Source organism: Alternaria hordeiaustralica (genome assembly GCF_023758085.1).
Source record: "Alternaria hordeiaustralica strain BMP 2776 chromosome Unknown scaffold_1, whole genome shotgun sequence".
NCBI classification, from domain to species: Eukaryota; Fungi; Ascomycota; class Dothideomycetes; order Pleosporales; family Pleosporaceae; genus Alternaria; species Alternaria hordeiaustralica.
The window spans coordinates 1,106,521-1,130,504 of record NW_026056773.1 but is presented as its reverse complement, the minus strand read 5'-3'; the positions used below and the strand labels follow the sequence as shown (position 1 = coordinate 1,130,504).

Genomic DNA, 23,984 nt, shown 5'->3' with positions numbered 1-23,984 from the left:
GGGATGAAGCTCTGCAGATGATGAATCACATGTGACACAGCTGCTGCATCGGCTTCGTAGCTCGCATGAGTAATACCTGAAGAGACCACGTCTTTCAACAGCTAATCCATCGCTTTTTGGCCTGCTTGAATGCAGAGATGACTACGTGTAGACATGTGACTCTTGCTGTCTTACTCCATCCATGAATGGTACCTACAGGTATGTGGCTTGCCCCACGTTTGCGGCTTGATTGGCTGGCGAGCATGACGCGAACTACGACCATGACCTAATGACTCCTATCGCGCCGCGGCCTTTATCGCCATCTGTCCCTAAACACATGCTCACTGGGTAATAGACTTCTGTCTCCTTGTCCTCTGTTCAGATATCTATCTACTACGATCTCGTAGCATCTCCCTTTGTTGAAGCCCATCCCTACCACGCCTCCCGTAGTTCGCACCCTCAACGCCACCACAATGGCCGTCGGCGATATTCCCTCAAGCCCTCAGCAGGCAGCTGCCCCGCCTCAGCCCATCGACATCGAAGCGTGGACGGAGCAAGCAACAGTTGCGCTCAGCTCGGTGGCTATATCCGCCCCTGGTGATGCGCTTCAGGGTACCTCGGTTACGCTTGCGATACCGCTCGACCATGATGCGCCTGCCGCTGCCGCCCACCCCGTAGGTGCCTCGGCAGCTGCAAAGGAGGGTGGCTACTATCATCGCAAGGAACCACTCCGTCGCGACAGCTTGAAGAGGCGTGAAGCCCTGCTCCGCGGCAAAGAGGGGTCAAGGCGCAGGCAGCGTTGGGAGAATGGTACGTTGAGGGTCTGCCCCTCCCCCTTTCCGCTGGAGACGCTTTGCGCATCGCGACACCATCTCCTGATCTTCCCATGCACTGCGAGTAATTCATCGTTCAAAGTACGCGTCAATTGATTTCTAGCCAGATCGCCTCCTAAACAACCCCTACGCTGAGCCTCCGCTGCCGAAGGACTGGGAGGTCCATCCTACCTACACGTCCAAGAATGTACCCTACTATCTCGCTCCGCTCTGGGACGCCGGCCTCAAGCGCCAGTCCAACGAACGCAAGACCGCCGCCGTCGCCCAAAAGTCCGCGACCAAGACTGTAGCCAACAAGCCCACAACTCCCGGTGTCGTGCCCAAGGAGCTGCGCGAGAAGCTGAAGCGATCGCGCGGTGCCAAGGGTCTGCTCATGGACCTTGAAGGCGAAGTGCGCAAGTTCGTAGAGGGCTGGGAAGAAAAGGAGCGCAAGGCAGAGCAGGACGGCCTACCTGCCGATCCGGACAGCGAGGACGACGAGATCGTCTTCGTTGGAAGGAACGGGCAGATGAACGATCTCCGCTCGCCTACAGAGGCTGAGGCTATTAAGAAGGAGCTCATGCTCTTTGAGACACCCGAGGAAGACGTTGGAGGCAGCTTCGGACGTTGGCTCGTACACCACATTGGGGTCTACTATGGCTTGAAGACCTGGAGTGTCACTGTTGGCAATCCAGCCAGGCGCGAAGCCTATGTTGGCCTAAAGGGTGCGAAGCTCCAGGCTGGCAACACTGGCAGCCAGGTCTGTGGCACCTTGCCTCGACCGCTCTATGGCTTGGTATAGCTTGCTCATGGCCTCTTGAGCTCCTTCAAGATCTGTCGCGCACTCCATGTCTGTTCATTTGGTCTGCTTCACTCATGTACACGGCATGTACATGACTCTGTGTTTCGGACTCACACCTTTTCATGATTTTTGTTGTCGCCGCTGCGATTCGCATCTGCATCTACATCTGCATATAGATGGATGGGCCGTAACTCTTTGAATCACACATCATGTCCTTCTAGGAAGCTTGACTGAACAATTAATCGTGTTGCTGATGCTATGCTCAATTGGAAGTAAGACTGACCCAAAGCTCGGTCGCGTAGCACAAAGCAGGGCCAACCTCTTAGCTCGGCTTTGTGCTGTGCACGTACACATGAGTCGCGAACATTGGGACCATGCTACGTGCCCTGACTCTATCATAGACTTGTTCTTCTAGGATCACACATGTTGTCAGTGGCGTTTATGCGTTACTTCGCATAAGAAGATCGTCTGCAGGAACGATCCTTCCGATGTAATTCGTTCGTCATCGCATCGAATGTCCTTGTCGCGCACCCCAATACCTGGACAACGTCCCGCTTTTGCAGGTGGCTACAGTCCACAAGACAAGGGTTTTCCTATCGGAATCGGGTTGAACATCCTTCCAAATGATAGTCGTGAGGGGTGGTCTTGGCGTTAGAGCGAACGGATATAACCCTTGATCGCGCCAAACTTCGAATGCGTTGCTACCATCAATCAACCTCACAACAGCACGAACATGGCGACTGAGATGCAAACGCCCGAGGTGAACGCCCCCAGAATCTCCGAGTAAGCACTATAGTCATGTAGCAAAGACTTACAGAAAAGCTTACTTGTGTCTTAGGTATCTGAATGACGATGACCAGCCTCCTATTTTCAAGGAATTGCTTAAGCTTTACAACACTCAACTTCATCAATTATACTGGAAGCATCCATGGTGGTTCTTGCACCGCAATCAAATAGAACCAATGTACATGCAGCTACTTCCCTTCCACATTCGCGCAATCACTAATTCTGCCGCCAGGCTTTTACACCGCGAAGGCGGTCCTATCTTCTTGACCTACGCAGTAATGAACTACATGGTGATAAAACACTATCTGCCTCGTGAAGTTCGGGACATGATTTGGGCCCAGGTCTGGGACGAGCATACCGTTGAGAAAACCCTCGTTTACATGCGCAATACCATCAACAGCACCTGCCGTCTGTGCCTCAACCCTAAGGACCTGACCTGTCCATATCATCTATGTCTCCCATTCTTTGTGCGCCCGGAGCTGGTTGGACCAGAGATGGCGACAGAACTAGTGGAGTCATGGTACAACATTGCTGCGACCAAGCACCACGAGCTACTCTACGCGTGGACCGCCAAGGGTGTACAGGAGATCATTTGCAAGGACGCTTTCAACATTGGACGCGAACCAGCCCAGTTCATAAGAAAGCTGAAAATCAGCATGAGTGTGGACGATTTCGTTCCACCCCAGGTGCCATTGGAACCGGGAAAAGAGGGTTGGGGCGATATCAGGAGTGCAGAACATCGCCGAGAACTCATCACCGAGCCTCTTTTGAAGATCCAAAACAAATCGGGATTCCGGTTCATCATTGAAGTCCGCCAGAAGCACATCAGGCTTAACCTCTGGAAAGAGGTTTTTGACGCGTTGAGAGAGCCGGTGAGGGTGATGAAGGACGAAGGGGCGATCGTGAAAGCCACCTTTGATTACAAAGGGAGGGATGATTATGAGAACGAAATCACAGTAACGTACGATATCGTGGATGCTATGGTGCAACCCGAGGAGGAATGGAAAACGAACGCAGTAGCCTTCTTTGATGCGGTTTGTTTTACTTTGCTGTCGCACTTTGCATCCAGCTGACCACACGCGTCAGCAACCCGAGATTCCCGACATACACCGTCTATACAGGGACGAGAATCGCCCAGATTTTGATCCAAAGAGCGATGCGTATCTCACCCAAGAAGAGATCGCCGACCGCGAAGAATCCGACCATGATTATATGATGCATTTTGACACATACAACGCACCTCCGCCCCATAATCATGTGCGTGAGTACATGGAAACTGGAACTCTGAAGCATGAGGCAGGGATTTGTCGGTGCCCCGATTGTGACTCGAGCCTCGGCGATCTCCTGCGGGGGCGGAACAGAATGCGTTACTCGAGTGACGAGGATGATGAGAACGGTGGCCACGCCGACTATGATGACGAGGAGGACGATGAGGAAAGTGATGATAATGGAAGCTATGATGATACCAGGAGCGACGATGAGATGGAAAATGCTCAGGGCGGACAACAGTCAGGTGCTTCTCATCAAACGTAAGCCTGTTGGAGGCACATGTCAGGATAGGGCCCCAAAGTAGTTCTACATTAACAATGAGACTAAAATCAGCCGTACTTTGCTTCTGGGTTTCCTGTGGCCTACGGAAACGAACATTTCCTTCTCTCTAGCATAGATTAGATCATAGTGCTAGGTACCAAACTAAGCCCCGCTATCGCGCTCTCTTTCCGCGTCTCTACATCTCAATCTGAATCATACGACTCATCCGAACTACAATACGGGCTTTCCTCGTCGGGGCCAGTATTAGACCCATCATCTGAGCCAGTGTCAGATCCGTCCTCTGAATCCGTCTCTGGATCGTTGCCGAAGCAGTTGTTCATTCTGTTGGTTGTATCTTCGTGATGTTGAGGGTCATAATCCGGATTGTCTTCCACCAGATAGTCCCTGTGTCTGACCTGGCGGCACTGTTGTCGCGGTTTGAAAAAACTTTCTATCATATATTCCTTCCATTCCGCACCGGGATCCCGGATATGTGAGTTGAGGTCGTACTTTATACTCGAAGTCCTGTCTGGTTGGTAGAACCATTGAACGCGTATGTTCCGACTGTGTTCCTTGAAAGCTGTCAATACGGGTCGCAATAGTTCAAAAATGGGGGTCCAGAGGTTGAGTCGGATGTTTCTCTGGGGCAGCCGGATGTAAAGGTGGAAGTCGCGTTTATGAACGATGCGAAGTAATTGGTCAACCATGGCCTGCGCTTCGGCCGGGCTAGCAACAAGGTCCTTAACGGGGACCTCAACAATCAGTCCTCTCAGTACCGCTGTAGGCTTGAGACCAACTTTGAAAGCATCTGCAGTGAGTAGCCGGATTGCCTCAGAAAGCGTCGTTGCGAAGAGGTGGCGGTAATTCGATCCTCCAGGTACCATCTTGTACCACATCTCCAGCGCCTCGCGCGCGGTCTCAATTCCAACGTAGGACTGTTTGATGAAGTGTGGAGCTGCTTTGTGTCCCATACATTCCTCCAAAGTTCCGAATTTACAATAGCAGTCTTCCTTTACAAGGTCGCACAGGTGGCTCCAGGACTTGTTCACAGGTGCGGTTGCGCCGCCATTCGCGCTCCAGAGCTCTTCATAGATCATTTCGCGTATCTCACGAGGCAAGAGACGTTGCATCTCATCGCAGAAGGCCATATTCCAAGCTCGACTGTGAGATCTTACAGTGGCTCGCGACGTCCTTGGAAGAATGCGTTAGTGTGTTGTACGTTTGAGAGCGAAAACAATGCATTCTTCCACATACTTCGCGTACAGAGCACGCTTCTCGACCAGAAGCCGCATTCTTTCCTTTTTCAATTCTTGAAGCTTGTTGTTGATGGAACTTGTCTGTTGCATAGCCCTATTTGTAGATCAATCCATGTACTCGCAAAGGTGAAGGTAGAGCGTACTCTTGTAATTGTTGGTACGTTCGCCATGCATCTTCCTTCTGGCGATTCTGCTTGCACCTGCATGCACTCATCTTGTTCATCTGAAGTAGTGACCACGACAACGTGTGAATAGTATTTAGGAACTGGGGATGTGTTTGACCAGACCGAGAAAGATCAGAATGTGGGAGAGCAACGTTCGTTCGGGAATCTCAGCTAGCCATGCGGACGCGGCTCCGGGATGAGGGTAAACAGATCACCACTAGGGCATTGTGTTAGCGCGTACGCCCTACACCGAATCACATATGCAGCGACAGACGCCTGCATATACACCACATGGAGTGCTCGATGATTTGGAGGATCATTAACATTACGTTGATTCATGACTGCAAAAGCGCTGACTGTTCGTGCAATAACTACGAAATATCCATGTCGACGGCGGGAAGTAAACCTTATCCTACTTCATCGCCGCTAGTCAAACTTGGCAAAAGCAAGTTCATACGCCAGAGCAAGCGTCATACGCGCGTGCTGAAGCATATGGTCGAAGCTCAGATACTCAATCTTATCTTCGGTTGTGTGTATCTTGTTGTCGCTGTACTTGAAATCGGACTCAATGACGAAGGCTGACGGGTAGCCGGCCTTGGACGCGCTGGCGTGATCTGAACAGGCGTAACCGCACTTGGTCAGAACATACGGAATGCCACAGTAGACAGTGATGATCTTCTTGATGAACTCGGTGAGACCGGGGTCAACGAAGTCAGTAATGACACCAACAGACTCAGGCTCGCCCGCGTCCAGCGTCTTCTGGACGTAGCCGGTCATGTCCTGCTGAAGCATAGCCTTGACCTTGCGAGCCTCCTTCTCGTATGACTGGAAGATGGCCTGCGATCCTAAGAGGCCTCCTTCCTCAGCAGAGTACCAGTGGAACTCAATTGTGTTGTCTGCTTCGCCCTTGAGGATCTCTTCCGACTTGAGGAGTACGCGCAGGGCTTCGAGGATAGTTACGGTACCGCTGCCGTCGTCGTCGGCGCCTGGGGCGGCCAGGAGAGCTGGGAAGAAGAGGTTGATGCTGTCTTGGTGAGCGCCGATGACAATTGTCTTGTCGCTCTTGCCAGGAATGGTGGCGATGATGGAGGACTGGCCCCATGGGTGAGGGAACGCCTTCACGGAGGCTCTGACAGCGCCTGCATCCGCGAGAGTCTTGTTGACCTGGCCAAGAAGCCATGCCGAGCTCTCGACTCCGTATTTGGACTTATAGTATCGCGTGTGGAACGAGGTGAAGGTCTCGAGATGCTCGCGCATGTTGTTCTTCTCCAGCTTCTTGAGCAGAGGAACGATGGTCTCGTTGTGTACAGGCTTCTCGGGGAACTTGACGCTTTCGGCTTTGAACCGGCGGTCGAGCGTGCCGAGCTCTTCATTGTGCGTGATGTCGAAGAAGTTGATGTTTTGCTGCATCGTGTCAGTGGTAGGCTCCACGTTATCTGCTGTCGGTGCTGGGATGTCATACCTTACGCAGCTCCCACTTCTCATCTTCGGTAACCCATCTTGTCTCGCCCGGAGACAGCTCGATAAGATACTCGTCTGGCTCGATGATGGTAAGCTGCGGCTCCTGCAGGACCGCCTGGGGGTCCTTGGGATGCGAAACTGCAGCTGCAAGGGCTGCAGTGTACAGAGGTAGTAAGATCGTTGTTGACTTCATGTTTGCTGGGGTGTAGATGGTAGCAAGAGCTGTGATAACGTCTATGGCAGCCGGCACGGTGGCTGGGTTGACGCGATGATGCCGAGATAGCGGCGGAGCTGTCCTGTTTCAGCCAAGCGCGTAGATCATCCGTCACGAGGTCACGCGTCCGGATCCAACCTTGGAAGGTTCTTCGAAGCCAGCTCTTCATACTTCACGCTGCATGTTCAGCGCTACTTCAAGCACCACTACTGTCCCTCTAACAACTAAGCTACAAGCCTATGGTATCAATATCTTCTTCCGCGTCGCATCTATTTGCAAGCAGCCGCGATCAATCCCACCCGTGCACACCCGGACATCCTCCACCTGTGATCTGCCAACGCCGCCACCAAATAACTGGATCGATTAAGTAACCATAGCCACTCACCGGCCTCTTCAGACGCGCAGAAGACAGAATATGCTGCCTCTTGATGTCGCACAGAGTTTGTGGTCCGGATCCGGAAGCTTCTGTTTTTCGGGTCGAGTTTGTGGAAATGACTCTCTCCCTACTGTTATGAATTGTGCGCGCGCTTCAGGTTCTGGCGAGGGCGCCTGGTCTGCTTGTGCCTCTAGCTGTTGTCTTTGTTGGTCATTTTGCTTCCCAGGAGCGCTCTCGCGTTTCAATTGGTGTTGCACTTTCTGCACTGCTTTCCGAAAGGCTTTGGCAGGGTTTGGCTGCTCCATCTTCACCCATTCCAGTTGACGTACAGGTATACCCGACGTCTTGCAGGCGATATGCAATTGTCGGGCAAGCTTTTGAATCTTGACGTCATCCAGGTCTCTCGTTCTAATGGATAATCTCAGCAATAAGGACGATCTTTCGGGATCCCGTCTCTGGAAGGATGCGTCTCTTTTGGAGTTGGAGTCGAGGCGGTATAGATCGATGTTCCGCGTCCATCGTTGGAGACGATCCCATATGAGTGCAGCATCAGACGCTCGTTTAGTGTTGATTCTCTCCCAGAGCTGGATGACGGAGAAACTCTCTCCTTTGGACTCCTCGATCAGTTCTTCAAGCGAGTCGCAGAAGGCCGTAGTAAACGAGTTCTTCCCCGGTCCATACGTATAGCCTTTCAACGTTGATGCTGCCAACAGCTGGTATGCTCTCAGCTCGGAACTTCCACCCTTGACGGCTGCAGTACTAGCGCAACAGCAGTCTAGAATTGACAGCACATCAGCCGTGGCAAGGGTGCGTAGAGGCTCTTCTGCTTGACCCCAGAAAGCCACGGGGGCGAAATTACCGGAGGCACTCGATTCTTCTGTTCTACGCGCTGTCAGCCTCGTACAACTGTCTAGGGTCCATTCATCTTACGCGGATAGCTCCAGGTTCTGGACGTTATCATCAACGAGATGGCGCCCGTGTCCAGTGTAGTACACGATGAGAAGAGTGTCTTCATCGTCATATCGGTCCACATGCTGAAGGATCTTGAGGTTGAACGCGACCTGGGGGTTACGGGTGTTCTTGATACTCTCGACTGTAACCCCATAGCCAAGGCGTTGGGAGAATAAACTTTCCAGTCTCTGGATCTATACAGCAGATTAGTATCATTCTTTCACATTGGTGGGCAGTATAAGTCACCTCCTGGGTGTGCCCGTCCTTGAAATCATCAATGCTTTCATCCCACCGGAGTATGAGGACCTCAACCCTACGGTATCCATTCGGTATGTCGAGCACTTTGTTGGACGTTTTCTGGAATAGAGTTCGCCTTTCCGCTTCACGCTTCAGAGCCACTGCGTCGTCGCCAGGACGCAGCAAGGCTCCGGTTTGGGCGACGCTAGGGGAGTTTTGACGTGAGAGGTTCCTTGGTGCAGGGCTTTGACCGGCATTGACACATGTTGCGTGCACCTGTCGTACACCGGATGATCGTGGGGCTGCCATGATGAGAAGGGCTGAAATTACTGGGAGGCACGGCAGGAATCGTTCGCTTTATTTGATCCTATCGCGCCGTTCGCTGCGGCGGCCCAGTCGTTACGAAGGTCCTCGTGCGGCTGTGTACACATAGCTCAGCTCAACCGCTGATTGTCCATCATGAACGGGCCGCGAGAACACCTGTTCGCGTAGTTTGCCTTTCGGTTTGCCTTGTTACCTATTGGCTTGGGGAACCTCGACGTGACCCCGCTATCGTCCTCCGGCGCCACCACTTGGCCCGCCAACCGCAGCGTATGTCGACCCTCCTCTACGACCCAACGCCTCACGTTTGATTCGACGAACGGAGATCATGCGGCTCAAATCTTGGGTCAAAGACCCATCAGCTCATGGGGTCTATGATTACCTGCAGCATTGCCTACATAATTTGCCTTGTCTTGAGGCTATGTTATAAAAACAACGGCTGTACATAAGTCTGCCTTGCTGCCTCGCTGCCTCGCTGCCTCGCTGCCTCGCTGCCTCAGCATCCCCAGACTAGACGGTCTGTACACAAGACGGTCAAACTTTGATACGAGGGCACTGGACACTTACTATGTCCTCTCAGGTAGGACATACGAACCCTGCAAGACCTGGGTGGCTTCACGCTGACCGGGGTTCTGAGTATTTTGTTAGGACACAGCGTTGGAGAGTGAGCGAAAGAAATCCAACGTGGCACTGGACGATGATGCCGAAGAAGTAAGTCTGGCTTCTGCACTTCTAGCGTCAAAACTCCGCTGATCAGTCTTGCAAAGCGCGTACCAGCCTTCAGTAACAAAGCAAAAGTCAAGATGAAAGTCACGGAACCAGTGGTAAAGGGCGGCACGAGAACATTCTTCAAGACTTTCACAGTCGCTGCGAGCCAATGCCTTGTTAGTTCGTGGCAATACCGACTTTTCAATTCCGATGGCGTATTGTACGCACAAGGAGCCTGGTTTCGCGAGGATGACTTGAGGCCTGCTTGAGAGCACTCTTCACCGGAACGCTAGCCTTAACCAATCAACAGCCATGTATTCATAGTCAGCTGTCAGATCTCAGCCTTATATAACGATCACATTAAAGCTCCCGTTTCTCTGCTGCTTCTGTTTGATGATTTCTTGGATCTGGTGAATACCTGCATGCTTTCTTTCCGCCATGCAGTGTTCCACTCCTTTTGTCGATGTTGAGAAACGTGGGTCCGATAGCTCCGGAGATGCTATCATCGACGTGGAAATCAACAGTCGCGCAGGCACGCTAGTGAACAAGGAGGTAATTGGTTCGTGCTCCGCCTCATCGCAAGGTCTGATGTGCGGTATTAATACAACTGACTAGGTCCAAAATTGTCGCGTGCACAGATCGACGCAGAAATCAAGACGACAAAAACCATACCGTGTAAGCTCCGCCACTCAACTCAGCCTGATTCTTGTTGCTAACTCTTTAAGCAGTACAGGAGTACCCAACGGGCTACCCCCTACAAGCGGCTTTCCAGTCGAGTGAATCCAGCTGGTCCATCTATCGCGGGTTCAGTTACCTACACGCTCGCGTCATACTCGACCTGCAGGACGAGCTCCGTTGCTTGGAAGAGAATTTAGAGGAGATAGACCTAGAGAATGAAGGGGAGGGTCGGCTGCGCTCCCGGAAGGACGACCTCAAGTTTGCGAAAGATCAAGGCATAGTCAGCCCTCGCGCTAGCCTCCTAGACAAGATCAGGACCAAACTCGTTAGCTATGGTCAGTTATTCACCGTTTCGCCTTGCATCACGTCTACTGAGTCTTGCATGTAGATGAGATTCTTGTCAAAACTAGAGAGCTGAACGCTTTTCAGCGACCATCCAAACGAGACTACCGCAGCTTTCGCACATGGTTCTGGAACAAGAAGCCGCTCAGCTACGAGCTGGAAGAGCAGTTCATCAAGCGCAAGGAAGACCTTGTTTCACTCCGACACGGTCGCGAATGGTCTGGCTTCGACGGACTCATCGAATCCTGCATCCAGAGGGTGCATTGTCGCCTCGTCCAGGTGAGTCGCTCCCGCCCTTTGCAGATGTGTGCTGAAAGACAACATAGAGGATATTCGCAACGAAAGAACTTCGTGACAAGACGAATGACGAACATGTGCACTACTACTCTCAGTCTCGCATCGAGAAGCTTGTTGGATTGATCATCACACTCATCATCTTTATCCTCCTCGTCCTTCCAGTTGTCGCCATGTACAAGCTGACATCGGTGGGTGATCGTAACTCCACCTTCGACGCCGTTGGGATTCTGGTTGTGTTCACATTGCTGTTCTCTGCTGCCATGAGCTTGCTCACAAAAGCGAAGCGACATGAGCTTTTTGCGGCCAGTGCCGCATACTGCGCCGTCCTGGTCGTTTTTATCAGCAATTTCAGCAACGACGGAAGTCGTCAAAGTGGATGAGCCTATTTAGACAGTCGGAAGATGAGCAGCTGGATTCCTGTCATCTCTTTTGTCATATACTTGTTTAGGCTGTACCTGCTGAAGGCTCATGTTCCATTCCTGTGCCTTGTGCCTTCAACGCGCGCGCGCGATGTAAATTGTCGTTTAGGGTATGGTCTTTGGGAAGCTCCCGAGGTCTTTCCAACATGAGGTGTTTCAATCGCAGGCAGTAACGTAGAAAACACATCAATCGTCCTCGGTGTATTCTTTCATCCAGGTTGTTTTCGATACTGGGTAGTCAACTGATGGGTGGTTCAATGCTCTGCTCGAATGGAGTGCTATGGACACGGGCTAACTCCGGGGTCGCGGATCGCCAGCTGTCCAACATCCATGTCGGCGGCGACGTCACCACTTCACCGTGCGATCGACTTATCCAGGTCTACTAGTGATGGTTTGCGTATCAATATTTTCTCAATACAGGTATCAAGCTCACCCGTCGAGTGATTGTGCGCGACGCGAGAGACTTTAACTCCGGGCGATGCCTTCCTAACTCCGGGCGAGGAAGCGAGGTTCTTCAGGTGCCTAGGCATAAAGAGGGGGACAGAGCCAACGAGCCAACGAAGAAACGGTGGCATATTGTCCAAAGATATTTCGGGTTGCACCAGTATACGAATTTGTATTATTATACCTGAAACAACATGGCCCACTCTTCAATCGTTTTCATTACGGGCGGCAACACTGGCATTGGGTACGAGACCGTGAAGGCTCTATATGCTTCGCCACAACCGCACACGATCCTGATGGGTAGTCGCTCTCTCGAAAAGGCCAACGAAGCCATCTCCAAGCTTAAAGGCGAAGTCTCAGAGTCCAAGTCAGATGTCGTCCCCATCCAGATCGACATTGAGGACGATGGGTCGATCGAGAACGCCTTCAAGAATATCGAGAGCAATTATGGTCACATTGACTCGCTGATCAACAATGCCGGTATGTGCTGTTCTCTGTCTCTCCAATGCGGCAGACTGATGTGTGGTAGGCGGATCTTTTGATGGCATCATGCGCAAGGACCCTAGCCCCAAAGGCATTCGCGCAGCTTGGGACAGAAGCTACTCCCTTAACGTCACTTCCACCCAAGTAGTGACCCATCTTTTCGCGCCCCTATTGATAGCCTCCAAACACCCTAGGCTTCTCTTCGTGACTTCTGGTCTGTCTTCCCTCGAAACCTCTTCCAGTAGCTTCAATTCCAAGCTCATGAACGCACCGCCGCCAAAGGGTTGGCCCAAGCCACCATCCATGGCCCAAACAGCTTATCGCTCGAGTAAGGCTGGGATGAACATGATGATGCTAGACTGGACACAAAGTCTTAGCGTCGATGGAGTCAAAGTCTTTGGCATCAGCCCCGGATTTCTGGCTACGGGATTGGGAGGCATGGGGCCGGAAATGTTGAAGAAATGGGGTGCGGGCGACCCAAGTATTGGGGGCGTGTTCATCAAGGATGTTGTGGAAGGGAACAGAGACGAGGATAGCGGCAAAGTTATCAACAAGGATGGTGTGCAGCCTTGGTAGCTGCGCTATCTGCGGTATGATAGGCCGTCGGCTGTCGCACAACATTCGCAGATCTACTTTTCTCGGTATCAGTCCATGGTTTGCTAATTTCCAGCCCCCAAATGAAGACGGTTCCTATGCCAGTATTGTTTTCATGGGACCACCCTTTCATTCTCTGGGGCTATTTTAAATCGACCTTTCGTGCCTGTGTCGACTCCTCCTCCGTCTTCGTGTTACAGCATAGCTTATAATAATATGCATGATGCTGTGTATCCAGGGAAGGCTGACCCATCCGCAGGCACCATTGCCACGGCGTCCAAGGCCTTTGACCCTCATGAGCTGAAACTCGATGTAATTGTGCGGTGAAGAAACCTCCCACGATTTACCACTGCATTAAATCGCAGGTAATGTGGAATTCATTGCCCATACAGTTGACGTCTGTATCTTCGTGTAGGTAAAGCAGTGAGACTTTCGCTGCTCAGCCTTGTGCCTTCGTCCTCTTATCTCTCCGCGTTCCCCGCCCCCACTTCGAAGAGCACAAACCTATGATCTTAGCTCTGGCTTACTACCCAATACGGCTAATGCTATCATCGCAACAAACTGCGCCTCGCTGCAAGCCGCTTCTACCTTTCCAATGGTTCGTTCTACACCGTGGAAGCATCTCAACGACAAGTATGTTCGCGCAACCGCTCTATCAGACGCTATATCGTCCGTTAAATATAGAAGAGACAGCAGGTAGCAGAGTTATGAGCCGTCTGGCGTACTTCATCGTGTTCTGGCGATGCACAACTCTTTACAATCTGCTTCGATAGCTAGACACCTACCATCCACAAAAAGACTGTATACTATTACCAATAACCTACTTCCAATCGTTAACAAGGCCCTGTATATCTATTGCACGTCTCCAAGATAATATTCGTCCCCTTAAAACGTAACCTAGATACCATGGTATCAGAACACGAGTCAGTTTACCTTGGAGTCTGGACGAATTGGTCGCATGGCTCGATCGCCGGCCTCACACTCACGACGACTCTTCAAAATGGCGGTTTACTCATCGCTTTCCTCGCGCTGTTCACTACTTTTACTGGAACCTGTTTCTGGACCATCGTCTCGTTCGCCATCCATCAAAACATGAGCCGCAAAATACCCCAAAGCGCATTGTACCACCAAAAGCAAGCAATACTTCGCAACTCAGAGACCAGTACAGCGGCTTTATGGAGACTATCAAGAATGTCTTGGGCCTGGAGGAAGGTGGTGGTTCCGCCCGCGTTACTCAGATCGGTGTCATTACCACTAGTCCTCAGCTTAGCGACCTTTTGCGCTTTCAGCACAGCCGGAGTGTTCTCTTCGCGAGTAGCCACTACGAGGGGTGGCGAGGTTCTTCTCGTTGGTGACAGGTGCGCTACATTGAACAGTTCCCTGTTCACCGAACAGAACTACCGCGTAGCTCAATCGTATATTGCCAGTAGGACCAGAGCAAGCGCCAACTACGAGTCAGTTTGCTATAGGAAGTCTGGGTCAGCAGATAGCTGCCGCAAATTCGTCCGAGATACTCTCCCTGTGACGGTCACGACTGGCATTTCCTGCCCCTTCCCGGGCAAGAACAAGATATGTCATTCTCCGACAGCAGCCCTCCGTTTGGATTCCGGGTTCCTGAATAGTCACTCTGATCTAGGTATCAATTCGCCGCCTTCCTCAAGATTTCTCTATCGAACCGTTAACGAATGTGCCCCAATACGCAGCGAAGGGTACACATACAGGAATTCAACGCAACCCCAGTGGAGTGTTCAGTTCCTGTATGGACACTATAATGAAGCCTTCTGTGAAAGCAACGACATTGAGTGCACTGTTCAATTTGCTGATGCGAACACTCACCGAGGACCTTTAAGAAGCGAGTACTCGGTTTCGTAAGTCCTTCTCGTCAATACACTACTTCTACAACTAAACATGCGTACAAGTTCCGTCACACGCTACAACGTTCTCGACAACGACCAAGTCTTTTCAAACGATGCCTGGGAGCCCATTCAGGAACTGGAAGTTCCTGACGCAGACCTCGGTGTGTACTTCATGCAGATGAAGGATATCAGGTATCTCGAACCCGTCACCGACTTATGGTTTGAAGCTCTGGACAAGGTGGTCAACAACGGTAAGGAGTTTGGGAATCAGACTTCTTACGCTACCGAGCTGCCAATCAGAGCACTAGCATGCGTTCAGCGATACCAGTTTTGCCGGGCATCCTTAGAAGAAGCCAAAAGCTGTACGTCGCTGAATGGTATATTTGAGGCCACTAGATTAGCCTCCTCAACACTCTTTCCACAGCCCAAAGATTCTGAGAGATTCCTTTGGTCCCTACGCGCCATCAGGGATATGGCCGGTGGCTTCCATGAACTCGTCAGCCAGCTCAAGGGCGGATCGCTTCTCGCGAGTGATTATGTCTCAAATAGTGGGCAGGGTGGTTTACCAGACAATCAGTGGGAGCTGGAGCTGGAGCATTGGTTCAAATTCACGATGGCCGACTTACAAAGAGCCATACTCGAGCAAGCGACTGGTCCAGTTGTCCCAGAGGCTGTGCCATTCTTTTCAGCGCCCACGTCTCCGGAAGCACGAGCGCTCTGTGGTAGTCAGAAGATCAGGAGCGACTCCTATACTTCGTTCAATGTGCTCGGCCTTATATTGATGTTTTCCATCGGAAGCCTCATCATGCTTGTCGCTGCCTGTCTACCGTCTGTTACTGCGCGTTTGCAGCGGAAGAAGCCATTTTCCAGTATCGAGTGGGTCACAAACGATACACTGCAGCTACAGCGGCTTGCACACGAGGCTGTCGGAGCCGGACAGTGGCAGGGCGCGTGCGATGATTATCCGCGAACGCGAAAGGGAGATCTTCTGGCAGTAATCGATATATCCAACAAGGAACACCCTGTGCTCCGAGCTCCCGCAGCGGCCGAGATGGTGAAGGAAGCAGAGCAAGCCGAGGAATCTCAGGACGAGGAACAAGGTATGCAGGAGCAGAGAAGCGAAGGAAGCGTCGAAGAGTGGAGCGAGGGCCTCAATATGGCAGGTCCAAGAGGGGAAAGAAAGGCGGAGTGGCAGAGGAATGACTCAATCCACGAGTCTTTGATGAGTGTCGAGATTCCGCGCGTGTCTTTGGAGCTGTCACATCGCTTTGCCGCTGAAATCTGTTAGTGCCCTTATTAGAATTCGATAGATGTAGGAACCATGCAATCCCAGAAACGACGCGCATTGTCAGAGAGCACCACGTAATCTCGTGGTGTGGGCATGTTGATGAACGCAGGAGCAAAACGACGCGCGCAGCGATGATGCCAGCCAATGCAAGTGCAGAAGATGCCGTAACGCGTGCCTCGGCTATAGAACGTTATCGATAAGGCACCCTCGAGCCTGGTACCCTTCACCATCACAATGCAGCCTTTCGTAATTACCACACATACCCCCCAATACATAGAACATTCAGATGCCGACCACGCGAGGCCAAAAGCGCGACGTAGAAATGGAGGCAGCCCTGAAGCTTTTCTTCTCAAGTCCGCGCTTCGCTGTCGCCGGCGCGTCTTCCGACCCACACAAATACGGACACAAGAGTACGCTAAGATATCCTCTTCCAACCTCGCCTCGTTCCCGTCATGTCTAATGCGATATCACAGTATTCGCTTGGTATCTCCAGCACTCCCTCCCCGCAACACCTTTGAACCCGCGGAGCTCGAGCGTCACCATCTTGAACCGTGCTCACACCACCGTGCCCTCGCCGACAGCTCTTCAGGACCCACCAGCATCCAGCTATTCTCTGTCAGTGATTACGCCACCTACAGTGACGAAGCAGTTGCTCAAAGAGGCCAAGGAGGCTGGAATTCCTGCTGTATGGCTTCAGCCTGGAAGTTTCGATGCCGAAGTTCTAGAGTACGCGAAAGCTAACTTCAAAGCGGCGATTGGCGGCAATGGTGGTAGAGGAGGAGAAGGGTGGTGCGTACTTGTTGACGGAGAGGAAGGGATGAGGTTAGCCGGAAGAGAAGCGTCGAGACTCTAGTACCGCGAAGGTCGACCGAGTAGTATGTGTTACTCCCTACTCTGGCTATCGGAGGAGTTTCGATGATGTTTACGACTAATCGAAATATACTACACTTCATGTTAGGAAAAATATTATGTATTTGGATAAGTCAAGTTTGCCATCCCACGTCTACATTCATTGTCCTTTAGCCTTTCTTCCACGAGCTCTCCGTCTTAAGCCAAGTCTTGAACCCCTTCATCTCCGGATTCATCCTCTTGCACTCCTCGATATCCGCGCCGAATCCCTTCTCCCGAAACCAATCAAACATGTACCCAAGCTCTTTTGACATCCAGCACAGCGCCCCCGCGACGGACCGGTACGTCATCGGAAGCTTTTCACCCGTGCTCTTTCCAAAAGTCTCCTTGAATTGTTCGAATGAAAGTGCGTCCCCTGCTAGCGACATACTCTTGTTTTGGTATACCGGAGTGTCATGCTTGAGGAACGCTTGAGCGGCGAAGAACCCAATGTCACTAGTACTGATAAGTTGTAGAGGTTTCTCCTTTGGCAGCTTGATCGCCCAACTCGTTGTAAACACCTTGCCGAAGAAATCTGGAGTCAGATTCTCGTAAAATGCTACGGGTCGTAGTACGGTATATGTCATGTTGCTTTCCTTGGATTCGGAGAAGAGGTGTTGCTCGATGTTATGTTTCGTGATGAAGTGGGGGACGGTTGTCGGATCCGAGTCTGATTTTGCGCCGCCTCGATCCGCAGAAGAGAAGACGAAGTGCGATACACCGTTCTTGATAGACGCATCTACAAGGTCCTTCCCTTGCTTCTCCTCATTCTTTCCGAGTGCCTGTACGAGGATTCAGCAAAGCTCGACTATCGTTGCAGGAAACATGCTCACCTGAACACTAAAGACTCCCCAAATGGGCATCTTGGTGGACTTTCTCGCTGCCTTGAACATCTCGTCGGCTGCATCGAGATTTCCAGTGACGAGTTTGATCCTCGACGACTTCTTTTCGAGCTTCTTGGAGGATGACGACTGGGCGTCCCGGGTGACTGCTAGGATTTCGTATGGTGCGTCCGATTTGAGCAGGGCATCAACGACTGAACCACCTTGTTTACCAGTCGCACCTGTGATGAGGACTGCTCTGAGAGCCATTGAGGGCTAATCGGATATTATATAGTATAATCAGGAGAAAAGGAAGAAGGTTGCGACTTCGTTCGATTGAGATTCAAGTAGTTCTTGCATCTTTTATAGACAATCGTTCTGCCATGTCTGTTGGCATATGCGAAATCCAGCTCTGCTGAGCATTGCTCGTACACATGGTGTTGCGCACCGCGACCGTGCGAGCCGGCGGGTTGTTCGCCCGCTTCTGGCAGCAGCTGCGACGAACGCCGCTGATTGGTGTTCGGCCTTCCGAACAGCGAACGCGAGGCGGCTTACGGGATCGATCTGCCCAACTTCTATCCGGTCGCAGCTCCGTCGCATCGTTCAAGCAAAGGATGCATCAATAACTGAGTGACAGTTCTGTGACTGGCCGCACATTGAAGAGCGAAAAAGGGTATATATCTGCCAGAAAAATCGATCTTAACTTCCCGAAATGGCGTGCATCATATCAACAAGCCCAATAAATTTACATTTCCTTCGCGACAGCCTCCAGGGACTCCTTAAAGATATTACAAGCCTGGCTCAACTCCTCCTCGCTGATCGTAAGTGGCGGAATGAATCTCAGCACGTCGAACACCGAAGTGCTGAGGAGAAGCATGTCTCGCTTGACGCATTCCTGCACAATCTTGGGTGCAATTTGTGGCTGGCTCTGAGCATGTTGTGCAGCAGTATTCGATGAGTCGCGTTGCAGTTCTGGGTTTGCAAACTGGACACCGACCATGAGACCCGATCCGCGAACATCTTCGATCAAGTTACCGGCCTTGGTGCCAGAAGCTTTGAGATCGCGGAGGAACGAGAAGATCTGCTTGGAACGCGCGGCGACGTTGTCAAGAATCTTTTCCTCGTGGAATGCTTTGACTGTTGCTGTCGCGGCGGCGCATGCGACCGCATTACCCGCATATGTACCACCCATGGATCCTGGTTTTTGGAGGTCCATGAGCTTCTTACTGCTCGCAATACCGGATAGAGGGAACCCGTTCGCAATGCCCTTTGCGAAGATGAGGATGTCTGGTCGTACGCCAGACTCCTGCACGAACCACATGTGTCCCGTGCGGCCCATACCAGACTGGACCTCGTCAGCGATGAAAAGGACGTTGTGCTCGTCGCAAATCTGCCTGACGCCGTGAAGGAACTCGGGTGGTGCCGGGACGTAGCCTCCCTCGCCAAGAACGGGCTCCAGAATGACAGCTGCGGTATCTGCGGGAGACGTCTGCTGCTGTAGGGTGAGCTTCAATTGAAGCAGTGCCTGGTTCACGAGTTGCTCCTTCGGTGTGTCTGGAGACATGCCGAACTGGCTGTAGTATGGGAATGCGGACGCAAAGACGCCACCCATCAAAGGTCCATGGCCTTCGCCGTAAATAGTCTTGGATCGCGTCATCGAGGCTGTCGCGTTCGTGCGGCCGTGGTATGAGCCCTGCATGACGATGATGTTCGGCTTCTTCGTCGCGGCACGGGCAAGTTTGACGGCTGCTTCAACGGCCTCTGCACCCGAGTTCCAGAAGAAGACGGTATCGAGCGATTCGTGGGGAAGTATCGGAATCAGCTCTTTGAGAAGAGCGATCTGTGCGGAGCTGAAGCCAATGTTGACTTGGGCGTGTGTGATCTTGTTGCATTGTGCCGCTGCGGCAGCGCTGACTTTGGGGTGGCAGTGACCAAGGTTCACAACACCAATGCCGGCTGTCATGTCAAGCAGCTTGACGCCCTTGTCCGTGGTGATGAATGTGCCCTTTCCATCTTCAAATACATGCTTGGTGAGGCGGCCAATGCCCTTTGCAATGTGCTGTTCGCCAAATGCTGCTGTATCCATCTCGGAAGACGCTGGTCGTGTAGTAGAGAACGGTCGTCGAGGTGTTGGGACGTGTCGCGGAAGAGTGGGTACGAGGTTGCGTGGAGCTGACAAGCAGCGTCTGGATACCGTGGCGGCCTTCATTATGTATCGTGGGGATTGTGCTGCTGCTTTCGACTGCCGTGTAGGTCAAAGTGGTGGGGTTCGGGTTGAGGCGGCCTGACGTAGCTAGCACGCTTATCGCCGAAACTAGACGCCCTACACGCGTTCTTATGACCTTCACGATCATTTGCGACGGCCAACAACTCACTCACTTCGCTTCTACTAACTTCTTTAGGTAATACAAGAGACCGTCTGCCAAGACTTCTTACTCAACGACAAATTATCTACACGCCCCACACGCCTGAGATATTGTCTGGTAATCGGCCTGCAGTTGTTGTTTGAGCAGAACTTTCCTGTTGCTAGGATAGTACCCATGCCTCTCTCGAGCCAGCGGCAAATACACAACCACACATAGCAACTACGCCGAAGTGCACTATCTGGGCGGACTACATAGGTCTACGGTTCCCGTTCGAACGTAGAACGTACGATCAACACAACCTATGAGCTTGAAGGACACCGAGATCTCTCTGGTCTAGCCGGTGGTTCAGATATGAACCTTCTCCGCAGCCGTCACACGTCTATCCTGCACTTTTCCACGCCGGCTCTGATAAGTGTACAAAGTACATTATGAGTCTACCGCGTTCGCTATCACTACCTAAGACTCGCGCTCATTTCACTATGTTCTCATCATAAGCAAACAGTCTCAGACGTTGCTTCCCTCCTTACGATCCCAAGCCATAGGCCCCGGGTCTCGAGGACCTCCAGCAATGACCGAAGTTACTGTGAACTTCGTCTCCTTTATGATATTCTTTTGAGAGTCTCCATCACTATTATCGGCCTCGTCGTTGTCGCCCAAGGTCTGGAACGTGTCCATGGCTATCACGCGGGAGCGCGAGGTGGGCTGCCGATTGTTTATTCCAGATTGGTATGCTTGTCCGCCAGATGCAGCAGGAGTATTGGAGCCGGCGGATACCCTAATGCGCAGGGATAGGAGAGGGCGAAGAGGAGGTAGCGAACCGGCGATGAGGCCAATGCCGACTTCGGTCAAGGACCAGAAGCCGATTTTGCCCGTACTGTACATGAACTCGCCAGGGTCACTGTAGAGTGTGAGGTACTTGAGGCGGACGATGGTAGCACATGAGGCACTGAGTCAGGATTAGTTCTTGATACCATAGCATGAGGGATCGTCAAGGCCTTACAAAGAAGCGAGCGCAAGCATGACAGCAACTGAAGCTTTCACAGCTCCCTTCATCTGGACATTCCAAAGCAGAATAGCCGGCATGATCGAGAGACTAAAGTCCGCAGTGATCTCGATGGCCGAGTAGAACAGACTGACGTTGGTATTGAGTTGAAGGTTGCAGGTGCCATTAGATTCACCCCATAGCGTGTTGATCGGATGGCCGGCAAAACGTTAGCGACGACATTTCCTACTTGTAAAGCAAATCAACTCACAGATGTTTGCAATTCCTATGCAGAACACTAGAGCGGCAACCATGGTAGCACCGATCAGCGCCCATAAAGCCCACGTGAAGAAGCGACGACCAACAGCGATGCGCAGAAGCGCTACTGCAACACTGATCTTGACGAACATGGCGCTGACTGCGTAGAAGTACTCTGCGATGTAAAAGAGCTGAACACAGTGAGTATGGGCTAAAGTAGCATTTCGTTGATAGGGAGTATGTACCTTTGTTCCTTTGGATATCGTCACCGTGGGCAGCTCTCGTGCGAACTGTCCAGAGCCATAGTGACAACAGACGATGCAAAGAGCAGCTGTTACTGAAAAGAGAATCTGCCGCGAGCTATCAGTTGGCTTATCCCATGCTGGTGGTGCTGGGCACTTACAGTTCCGACGAGCATGAAGTAGTCATCCATGCCCCACGCTTTCCTCCACATCCGTACCCCGACTCTCATGGAGAAGACGATCCAACTCAACACGAGCAATATGATTGCGCAGTACAACAACGCCACTCCATCTCTGGCCACTTCGACAGTCGTCATGTTCCTTGCGCAATGTTGACAAACGTATCAGAGACCGAGAAATGAAGCAAGCAGATGACGAACATGAGACCGGTGGCAGCTCGCCGGATGACATATATTGGACGTTTCATCTCTACCACTGTACCACAGGAGAACCCCAATTTTCTGTCGACTCATGTCGTGGATCGTGAGCCGTGCAAACAGGGCCTCGTGTTACGTCCTAAGGTCGCGGGCGCTAGACGTAAAGGGCTTCGTCTAGATCGGATCTAATGTGTCAACTATCCGCGGAGGATGCCCTCGGGAATAGCTTAGTGTATGGGACTGCCGCGTGGTCCGAATTGTTTACGTTTTCTCCGACACCTTGCTTTGTGGAAGCGAGCATCAATGGAGCATGGTCCCACTATGGGCTGCGGCGTCGTAAAGAGGAGCTACCCGCATCAAAGAAGCCTTATGCGTACCAGACTTGCTATCCATCTAAATCGTCGGAGTACCCGTGAGGCGTTGGTGACCCCTAGTGACCGGTACATGGGTGGCAGGTGTCGTGATTTTCTTCCCCTGTCGGGCCGTTGCTAGCTTAAGTGGGTCTTACAGCTGGTCCGCCCATGGGCTCGGTTCCAACACTGGCCGGCGCCACGCTCAGACTGCCTGATTAGAAAATGTTCGTCCCAAGACGGCAGTAAAGTTGGGTGGTCACCTGGCTCAGGCGATTACCATCACGCCTCGGATCTTGACTGATAGATGCGTAGTCGCGCGAGTGTGTTTCGATGTTGATTGAGCAGCTTCAAGGTCGCGGTTGGCTTGCTACGAGCGGAATCCTTCCCTGCGATGAAAAAAACGGGCCCCGTACGAAGTCCATCCCGAGCTCGCTGTGTTCCTTGTAAATCTCCGGCAGCTTCTCAGATTTCGTTTGAGATGATGTTTCTGGGCCCAGAACACGGGTAGCCTCACAATGCCAGCCCATGACTGTTCCAAATCAGTGCGCTCTTGCATGAGCTCGAGCTGATGCGCAAGGGCCCCGATTATGTCTGCATATTATCCTCTTCCTTTCTGTATTTTGCTGAAACTTCCATCTGTTTACTCTCACCATACCTAGCTCCGCCATGGCATCGTTCCAAATCCAAGACTCTGACCTGACGGGATTTCAGGGCAAAGTTGCCGTCATAACAGGTACCTTGATTCGGCCCAATCAACTTTCAGGTTCCAGAACACTGACAATGCCGTAGGTGGGTCGTCTGGTATTGGCCTCGCCACAGCTGAGCTACTGCTCTCTCTAGGCGCACTAGTTGTGACTGGTGATATTCAGGCACCACCGGCGTCTGTGGCTGACTGTCACTTCGTCCAAATCGACGTCAGGCGCTGGAGCGATCTAACGAAACTATTCAAGGCCGCGAAAGAAAAGCACGGTCGTGTTGACTTTGTATTTGCGAATGCTGGAATTGGGCCACGCGCAAATTACTTGGCTCTCGAAGTCGATGAGAACGGTGACCCCAAGGAACCAAATGATGACACCTTGGACATCAATCTGGACAGTGTTGTCAGGACCGTGACACTCGCTACCCATTATCTGAAGGGCCAGGCCGAGGGGGGGTCCATTGTCATCATGGGGTCCAGCACCGGCTTGCATCCCGTCCGAGCAGTTGATTACTGTGAGTAACAGTTCGTCGATCACGTTAGAATCTCCGACTAACAGCACGACTCAGCGACGGCCAAAGCGGGTGTTCTAGGCTTTGGTAGGAGTTTCGCGCTGTTGGTGAAGGCTGCCGGTCTGCCTATTCGCGTCAACACTCTCGCCCCTTCATGGACGGCAACTCAGGTCTTGCCCGATTTGAAAGGCTTGCTAGATGCGGTTTCGTACAACTGCCAGCCTACTTCAGTCGTTGCCCGAGCAGCGGCCTACTTGATGGTAGACAGGTCTCGTCACGGAGACCTCATCTTTGCCTGCGACGGAAAATACACAGAGATCGAGAAGGCTGTGCTTGCGCCAGCATATGCAACTATCAAGGGAGACGGATTAAGCGACGATGATGTCCTGGCGAAGGTCTTGGCGCTGGGTAGCTAGACATCCGACTGAATCAACGAGCAAATTCTGAAGTATTGAAAACATATTTAACATGGATAATGTGAGTTGAACGA

At 52.0% G+C, this 23,984-nt stretch overlaps 12 protein-coding genes across 12 annotated transcripts; 7 read left to right on the top strand and 5 right to left on the bottom strand.

Annotated features, from left to right (window-relative positions):
- Positions 1–452: 452 nt before the first annotated feature.
- On the top strand, positions 453–1,593 carry J4E84_000347 (uncharacterized protein; the record flags this gene model as incomplete). The annotated part of the gene is made up of 2 exons (XM_049382988.1): positions 453–789; positions 920–1,593. The coding sequence occupies 2 exons, from the start codon at positions 453–455 to the stop codon at positions 1,591–1,593; spliced, it is 1,011 nt and encodes a 336-aa protein (XP_049248506.1).
- A 962-nt stretch (positions 1,594–2,555) lies between these two features.
- J4E84_000346 (uncharacterized protein) lies at positions 2,556–3,452 on the top strand (the record flags this gene model as incomplete). The annotated part of the gene is made up of 1 exon (XM_049382987.1): positions 2,556–3,452. The coding sequence occupies one exon, from the start codon at positions 2,556–2,558 to the stop codon at positions 3,450–3,452; it is 897 nt and encodes a 298-aa protein (XP_049248505.1).
- Positions 3,453–5,755: 2,303 nt separating this feature from the next.
- LAP1 (Leucine aminopeptidase 1) lies at positions 5,756–6,983 on the bottom strand (the record flags this gene model as incomplete). Its single annotated transcript, XM_049382986.1, has 2 exons — positions 5,756–6,733; positions 6,792–6,983. The coding sequence occupies 2 exons, from the start codon at positions 6,981–6,983 to the stop codon at positions 5,756–5,758; spliced, it is 1,170 nt and encodes a 389-aa protein (XP_049248504.1).
- Positions 6,984–7,397: 414 nt separating this feature from the next.
- Positions 7,398–8,877, bottom strand: J4E84_000344 (uncharacterized protein; the record flags this gene model as incomplete). The annotated part of the gene is made up of 3 exons (XM_049382985.1): positions 7,398–8,262; positions 8,311–8,525; positions 8,578–8,877. The coding sequence occupies 3 exons, from the start codon at positions 8,875–8,877 to the stop codon at positions 7,398–7,400; spliced, it is 1,380 nt and encodes a 459-aa protein (XP_049248503.1).
- Positions 8,878–10,035: 1,158 nt separating this feature from the next.
- Positions 10,036–11,294, top strand: J4E84_000343 (uncharacterized protein; the record flags this gene model as incomplete). Its single annotated transcript, XM_049382984.1, has 5 exons — positions 10,036–10,156; positions 10,213–10,272; positions 10,326–10,610; positions 10,664–10,896; positions 10,944–11,294. The coding sequence occupies 5 exons, from the start codon at positions 10,036–10,038 to the stop codon at positions 11,292–11,294; spliced, it is 1,050 nt and encodes a 349-aa protein (XP_049248502.1).
- Positions 11,295–11,971: 677 nt separating this feature from the next.
- On the top strand, positions 11,972–12,836 carry J4E84_000342 (uncharacterized protein; the record flags this gene model as incomplete). Its single annotated transcript, XM_049382983.1, has 2 exons — positions 11,972–12,257; positions 12,307–12,836. 2 exons carry the CDS (start codon positions 11,972–11,974, stop codon positions 12,834–12,836), a joined length of 816 nt encoding a protein of 271 aa, XP_049248501.1.
- A 1,926-nt stretch (positions 12,837–14,762) lies between these two features.
- On the top strand, positions 14,763–15,998 carry J4E84_000341 (uncharacterized protein; the record flags this gene model as incomplete). The annotated part of the gene is made up of 1 exon (XM_049382982.1): positions 14,763–15,998. The coding sequence occupies one exon, from the start codon at positions 14,763–14,765 to the stop codon at positions 15,996–15,998; it is 1,236 nt and encodes a 411-aa protein (XP_049248500.1).
- A 286-nt stretch (positions 15,999–16,284) lies between these two features.
- On the top strand, positions 16,285–16,851 carry J4E84_000340 (uncharacterized protein; the record flags this gene model as incomplete). Its single annotated transcript, XM_049382981.1, has 2 exons — positions 16,285–16,408; positions 16,472–16,851. The coding sequence occupies 2 exons, from the start codon at positions 16,285–16,287 to the stop codon at positions 16,849–16,851; spliced, it is 504 nt and encodes a 167-aa protein (XP_049248499.1).
- Positions 16,852–17,017: 166 nt separating this feature from the next.
- J4E84_000339 (uncharacterized protein) lies at positions 17,018–17,977 on the bottom strand (the record flags this gene model as incomplete). The annotated part of the gene is made up of 2 exons (XM_049382980.1): positions 17,018–17,668; positions 17,720–17,977. The coding sequence occupies 2 exons, from the start codon at positions 17,975–17,977 to the stop codon at positions 17,018–17,020; spliced, it is 909 nt and encodes a 302-aa protein (XP_049248498.1).
- A 475-nt stretch (positions 17,978–18,452) lies between these two features.
- J4E84_000338 (uncharacterized protein) lies at positions 18,453–19,793 on the bottom strand (the record flags this gene model as incomplete). The annotated part of the gene is made up of 1 exon (XM_049382979.1): positions 18,453–19,793. One exon carries the CDS (start codon positions 19,791–19,793, stop codon positions 18,453–18,455), a length of 1,341 nt encoding a protein of 446 aa, XP_049248497.1.
- A 784-nt stretch (positions 19,794–20,577) lies between these two features.
- J4E84_000337 (uncharacterized protein) lies at positions 20,578–21,767 on the bottom strand (the record flags this gene model as incomplete). Its single annotated transcript, XM_049382978.1, has 5 exons — positions 20,578–21,019; positions 21,074–21,205; positions 21,353–21,504; positions 21,559–21,663; positions 21,717–21,767. The coding sequence occupies 5 exons, from the start codon at positions 21,765–21,767 to the stop codon at positions 20,578–20,580; spliced, it is 882 nt and encodes a 293-aa protein (XP_049248496.1).
- Positions 21,768–22,951: 1,184 nt separating this feature from the next.
- Positions 22,952–23,910, top strand: J4E84_000336 (uncharacterized protein; the record flags this gene model as incomplete). The annotated part of the gene is made up of 3 exons (XM_049382977.1): positions 22,952–23,018; positions 23,075–23,497; positions 23,552–23,910. 3 exons carry the CDS (start codon positions 22,952–22,954, stop codon positions 23,908–23,910), a joined length of 849 nt encoding a protein of 282 aa, XP_049248495.1.
- Between the last annotated feature and the right edge of the window lie 74 nt (positions 23,911–23,984).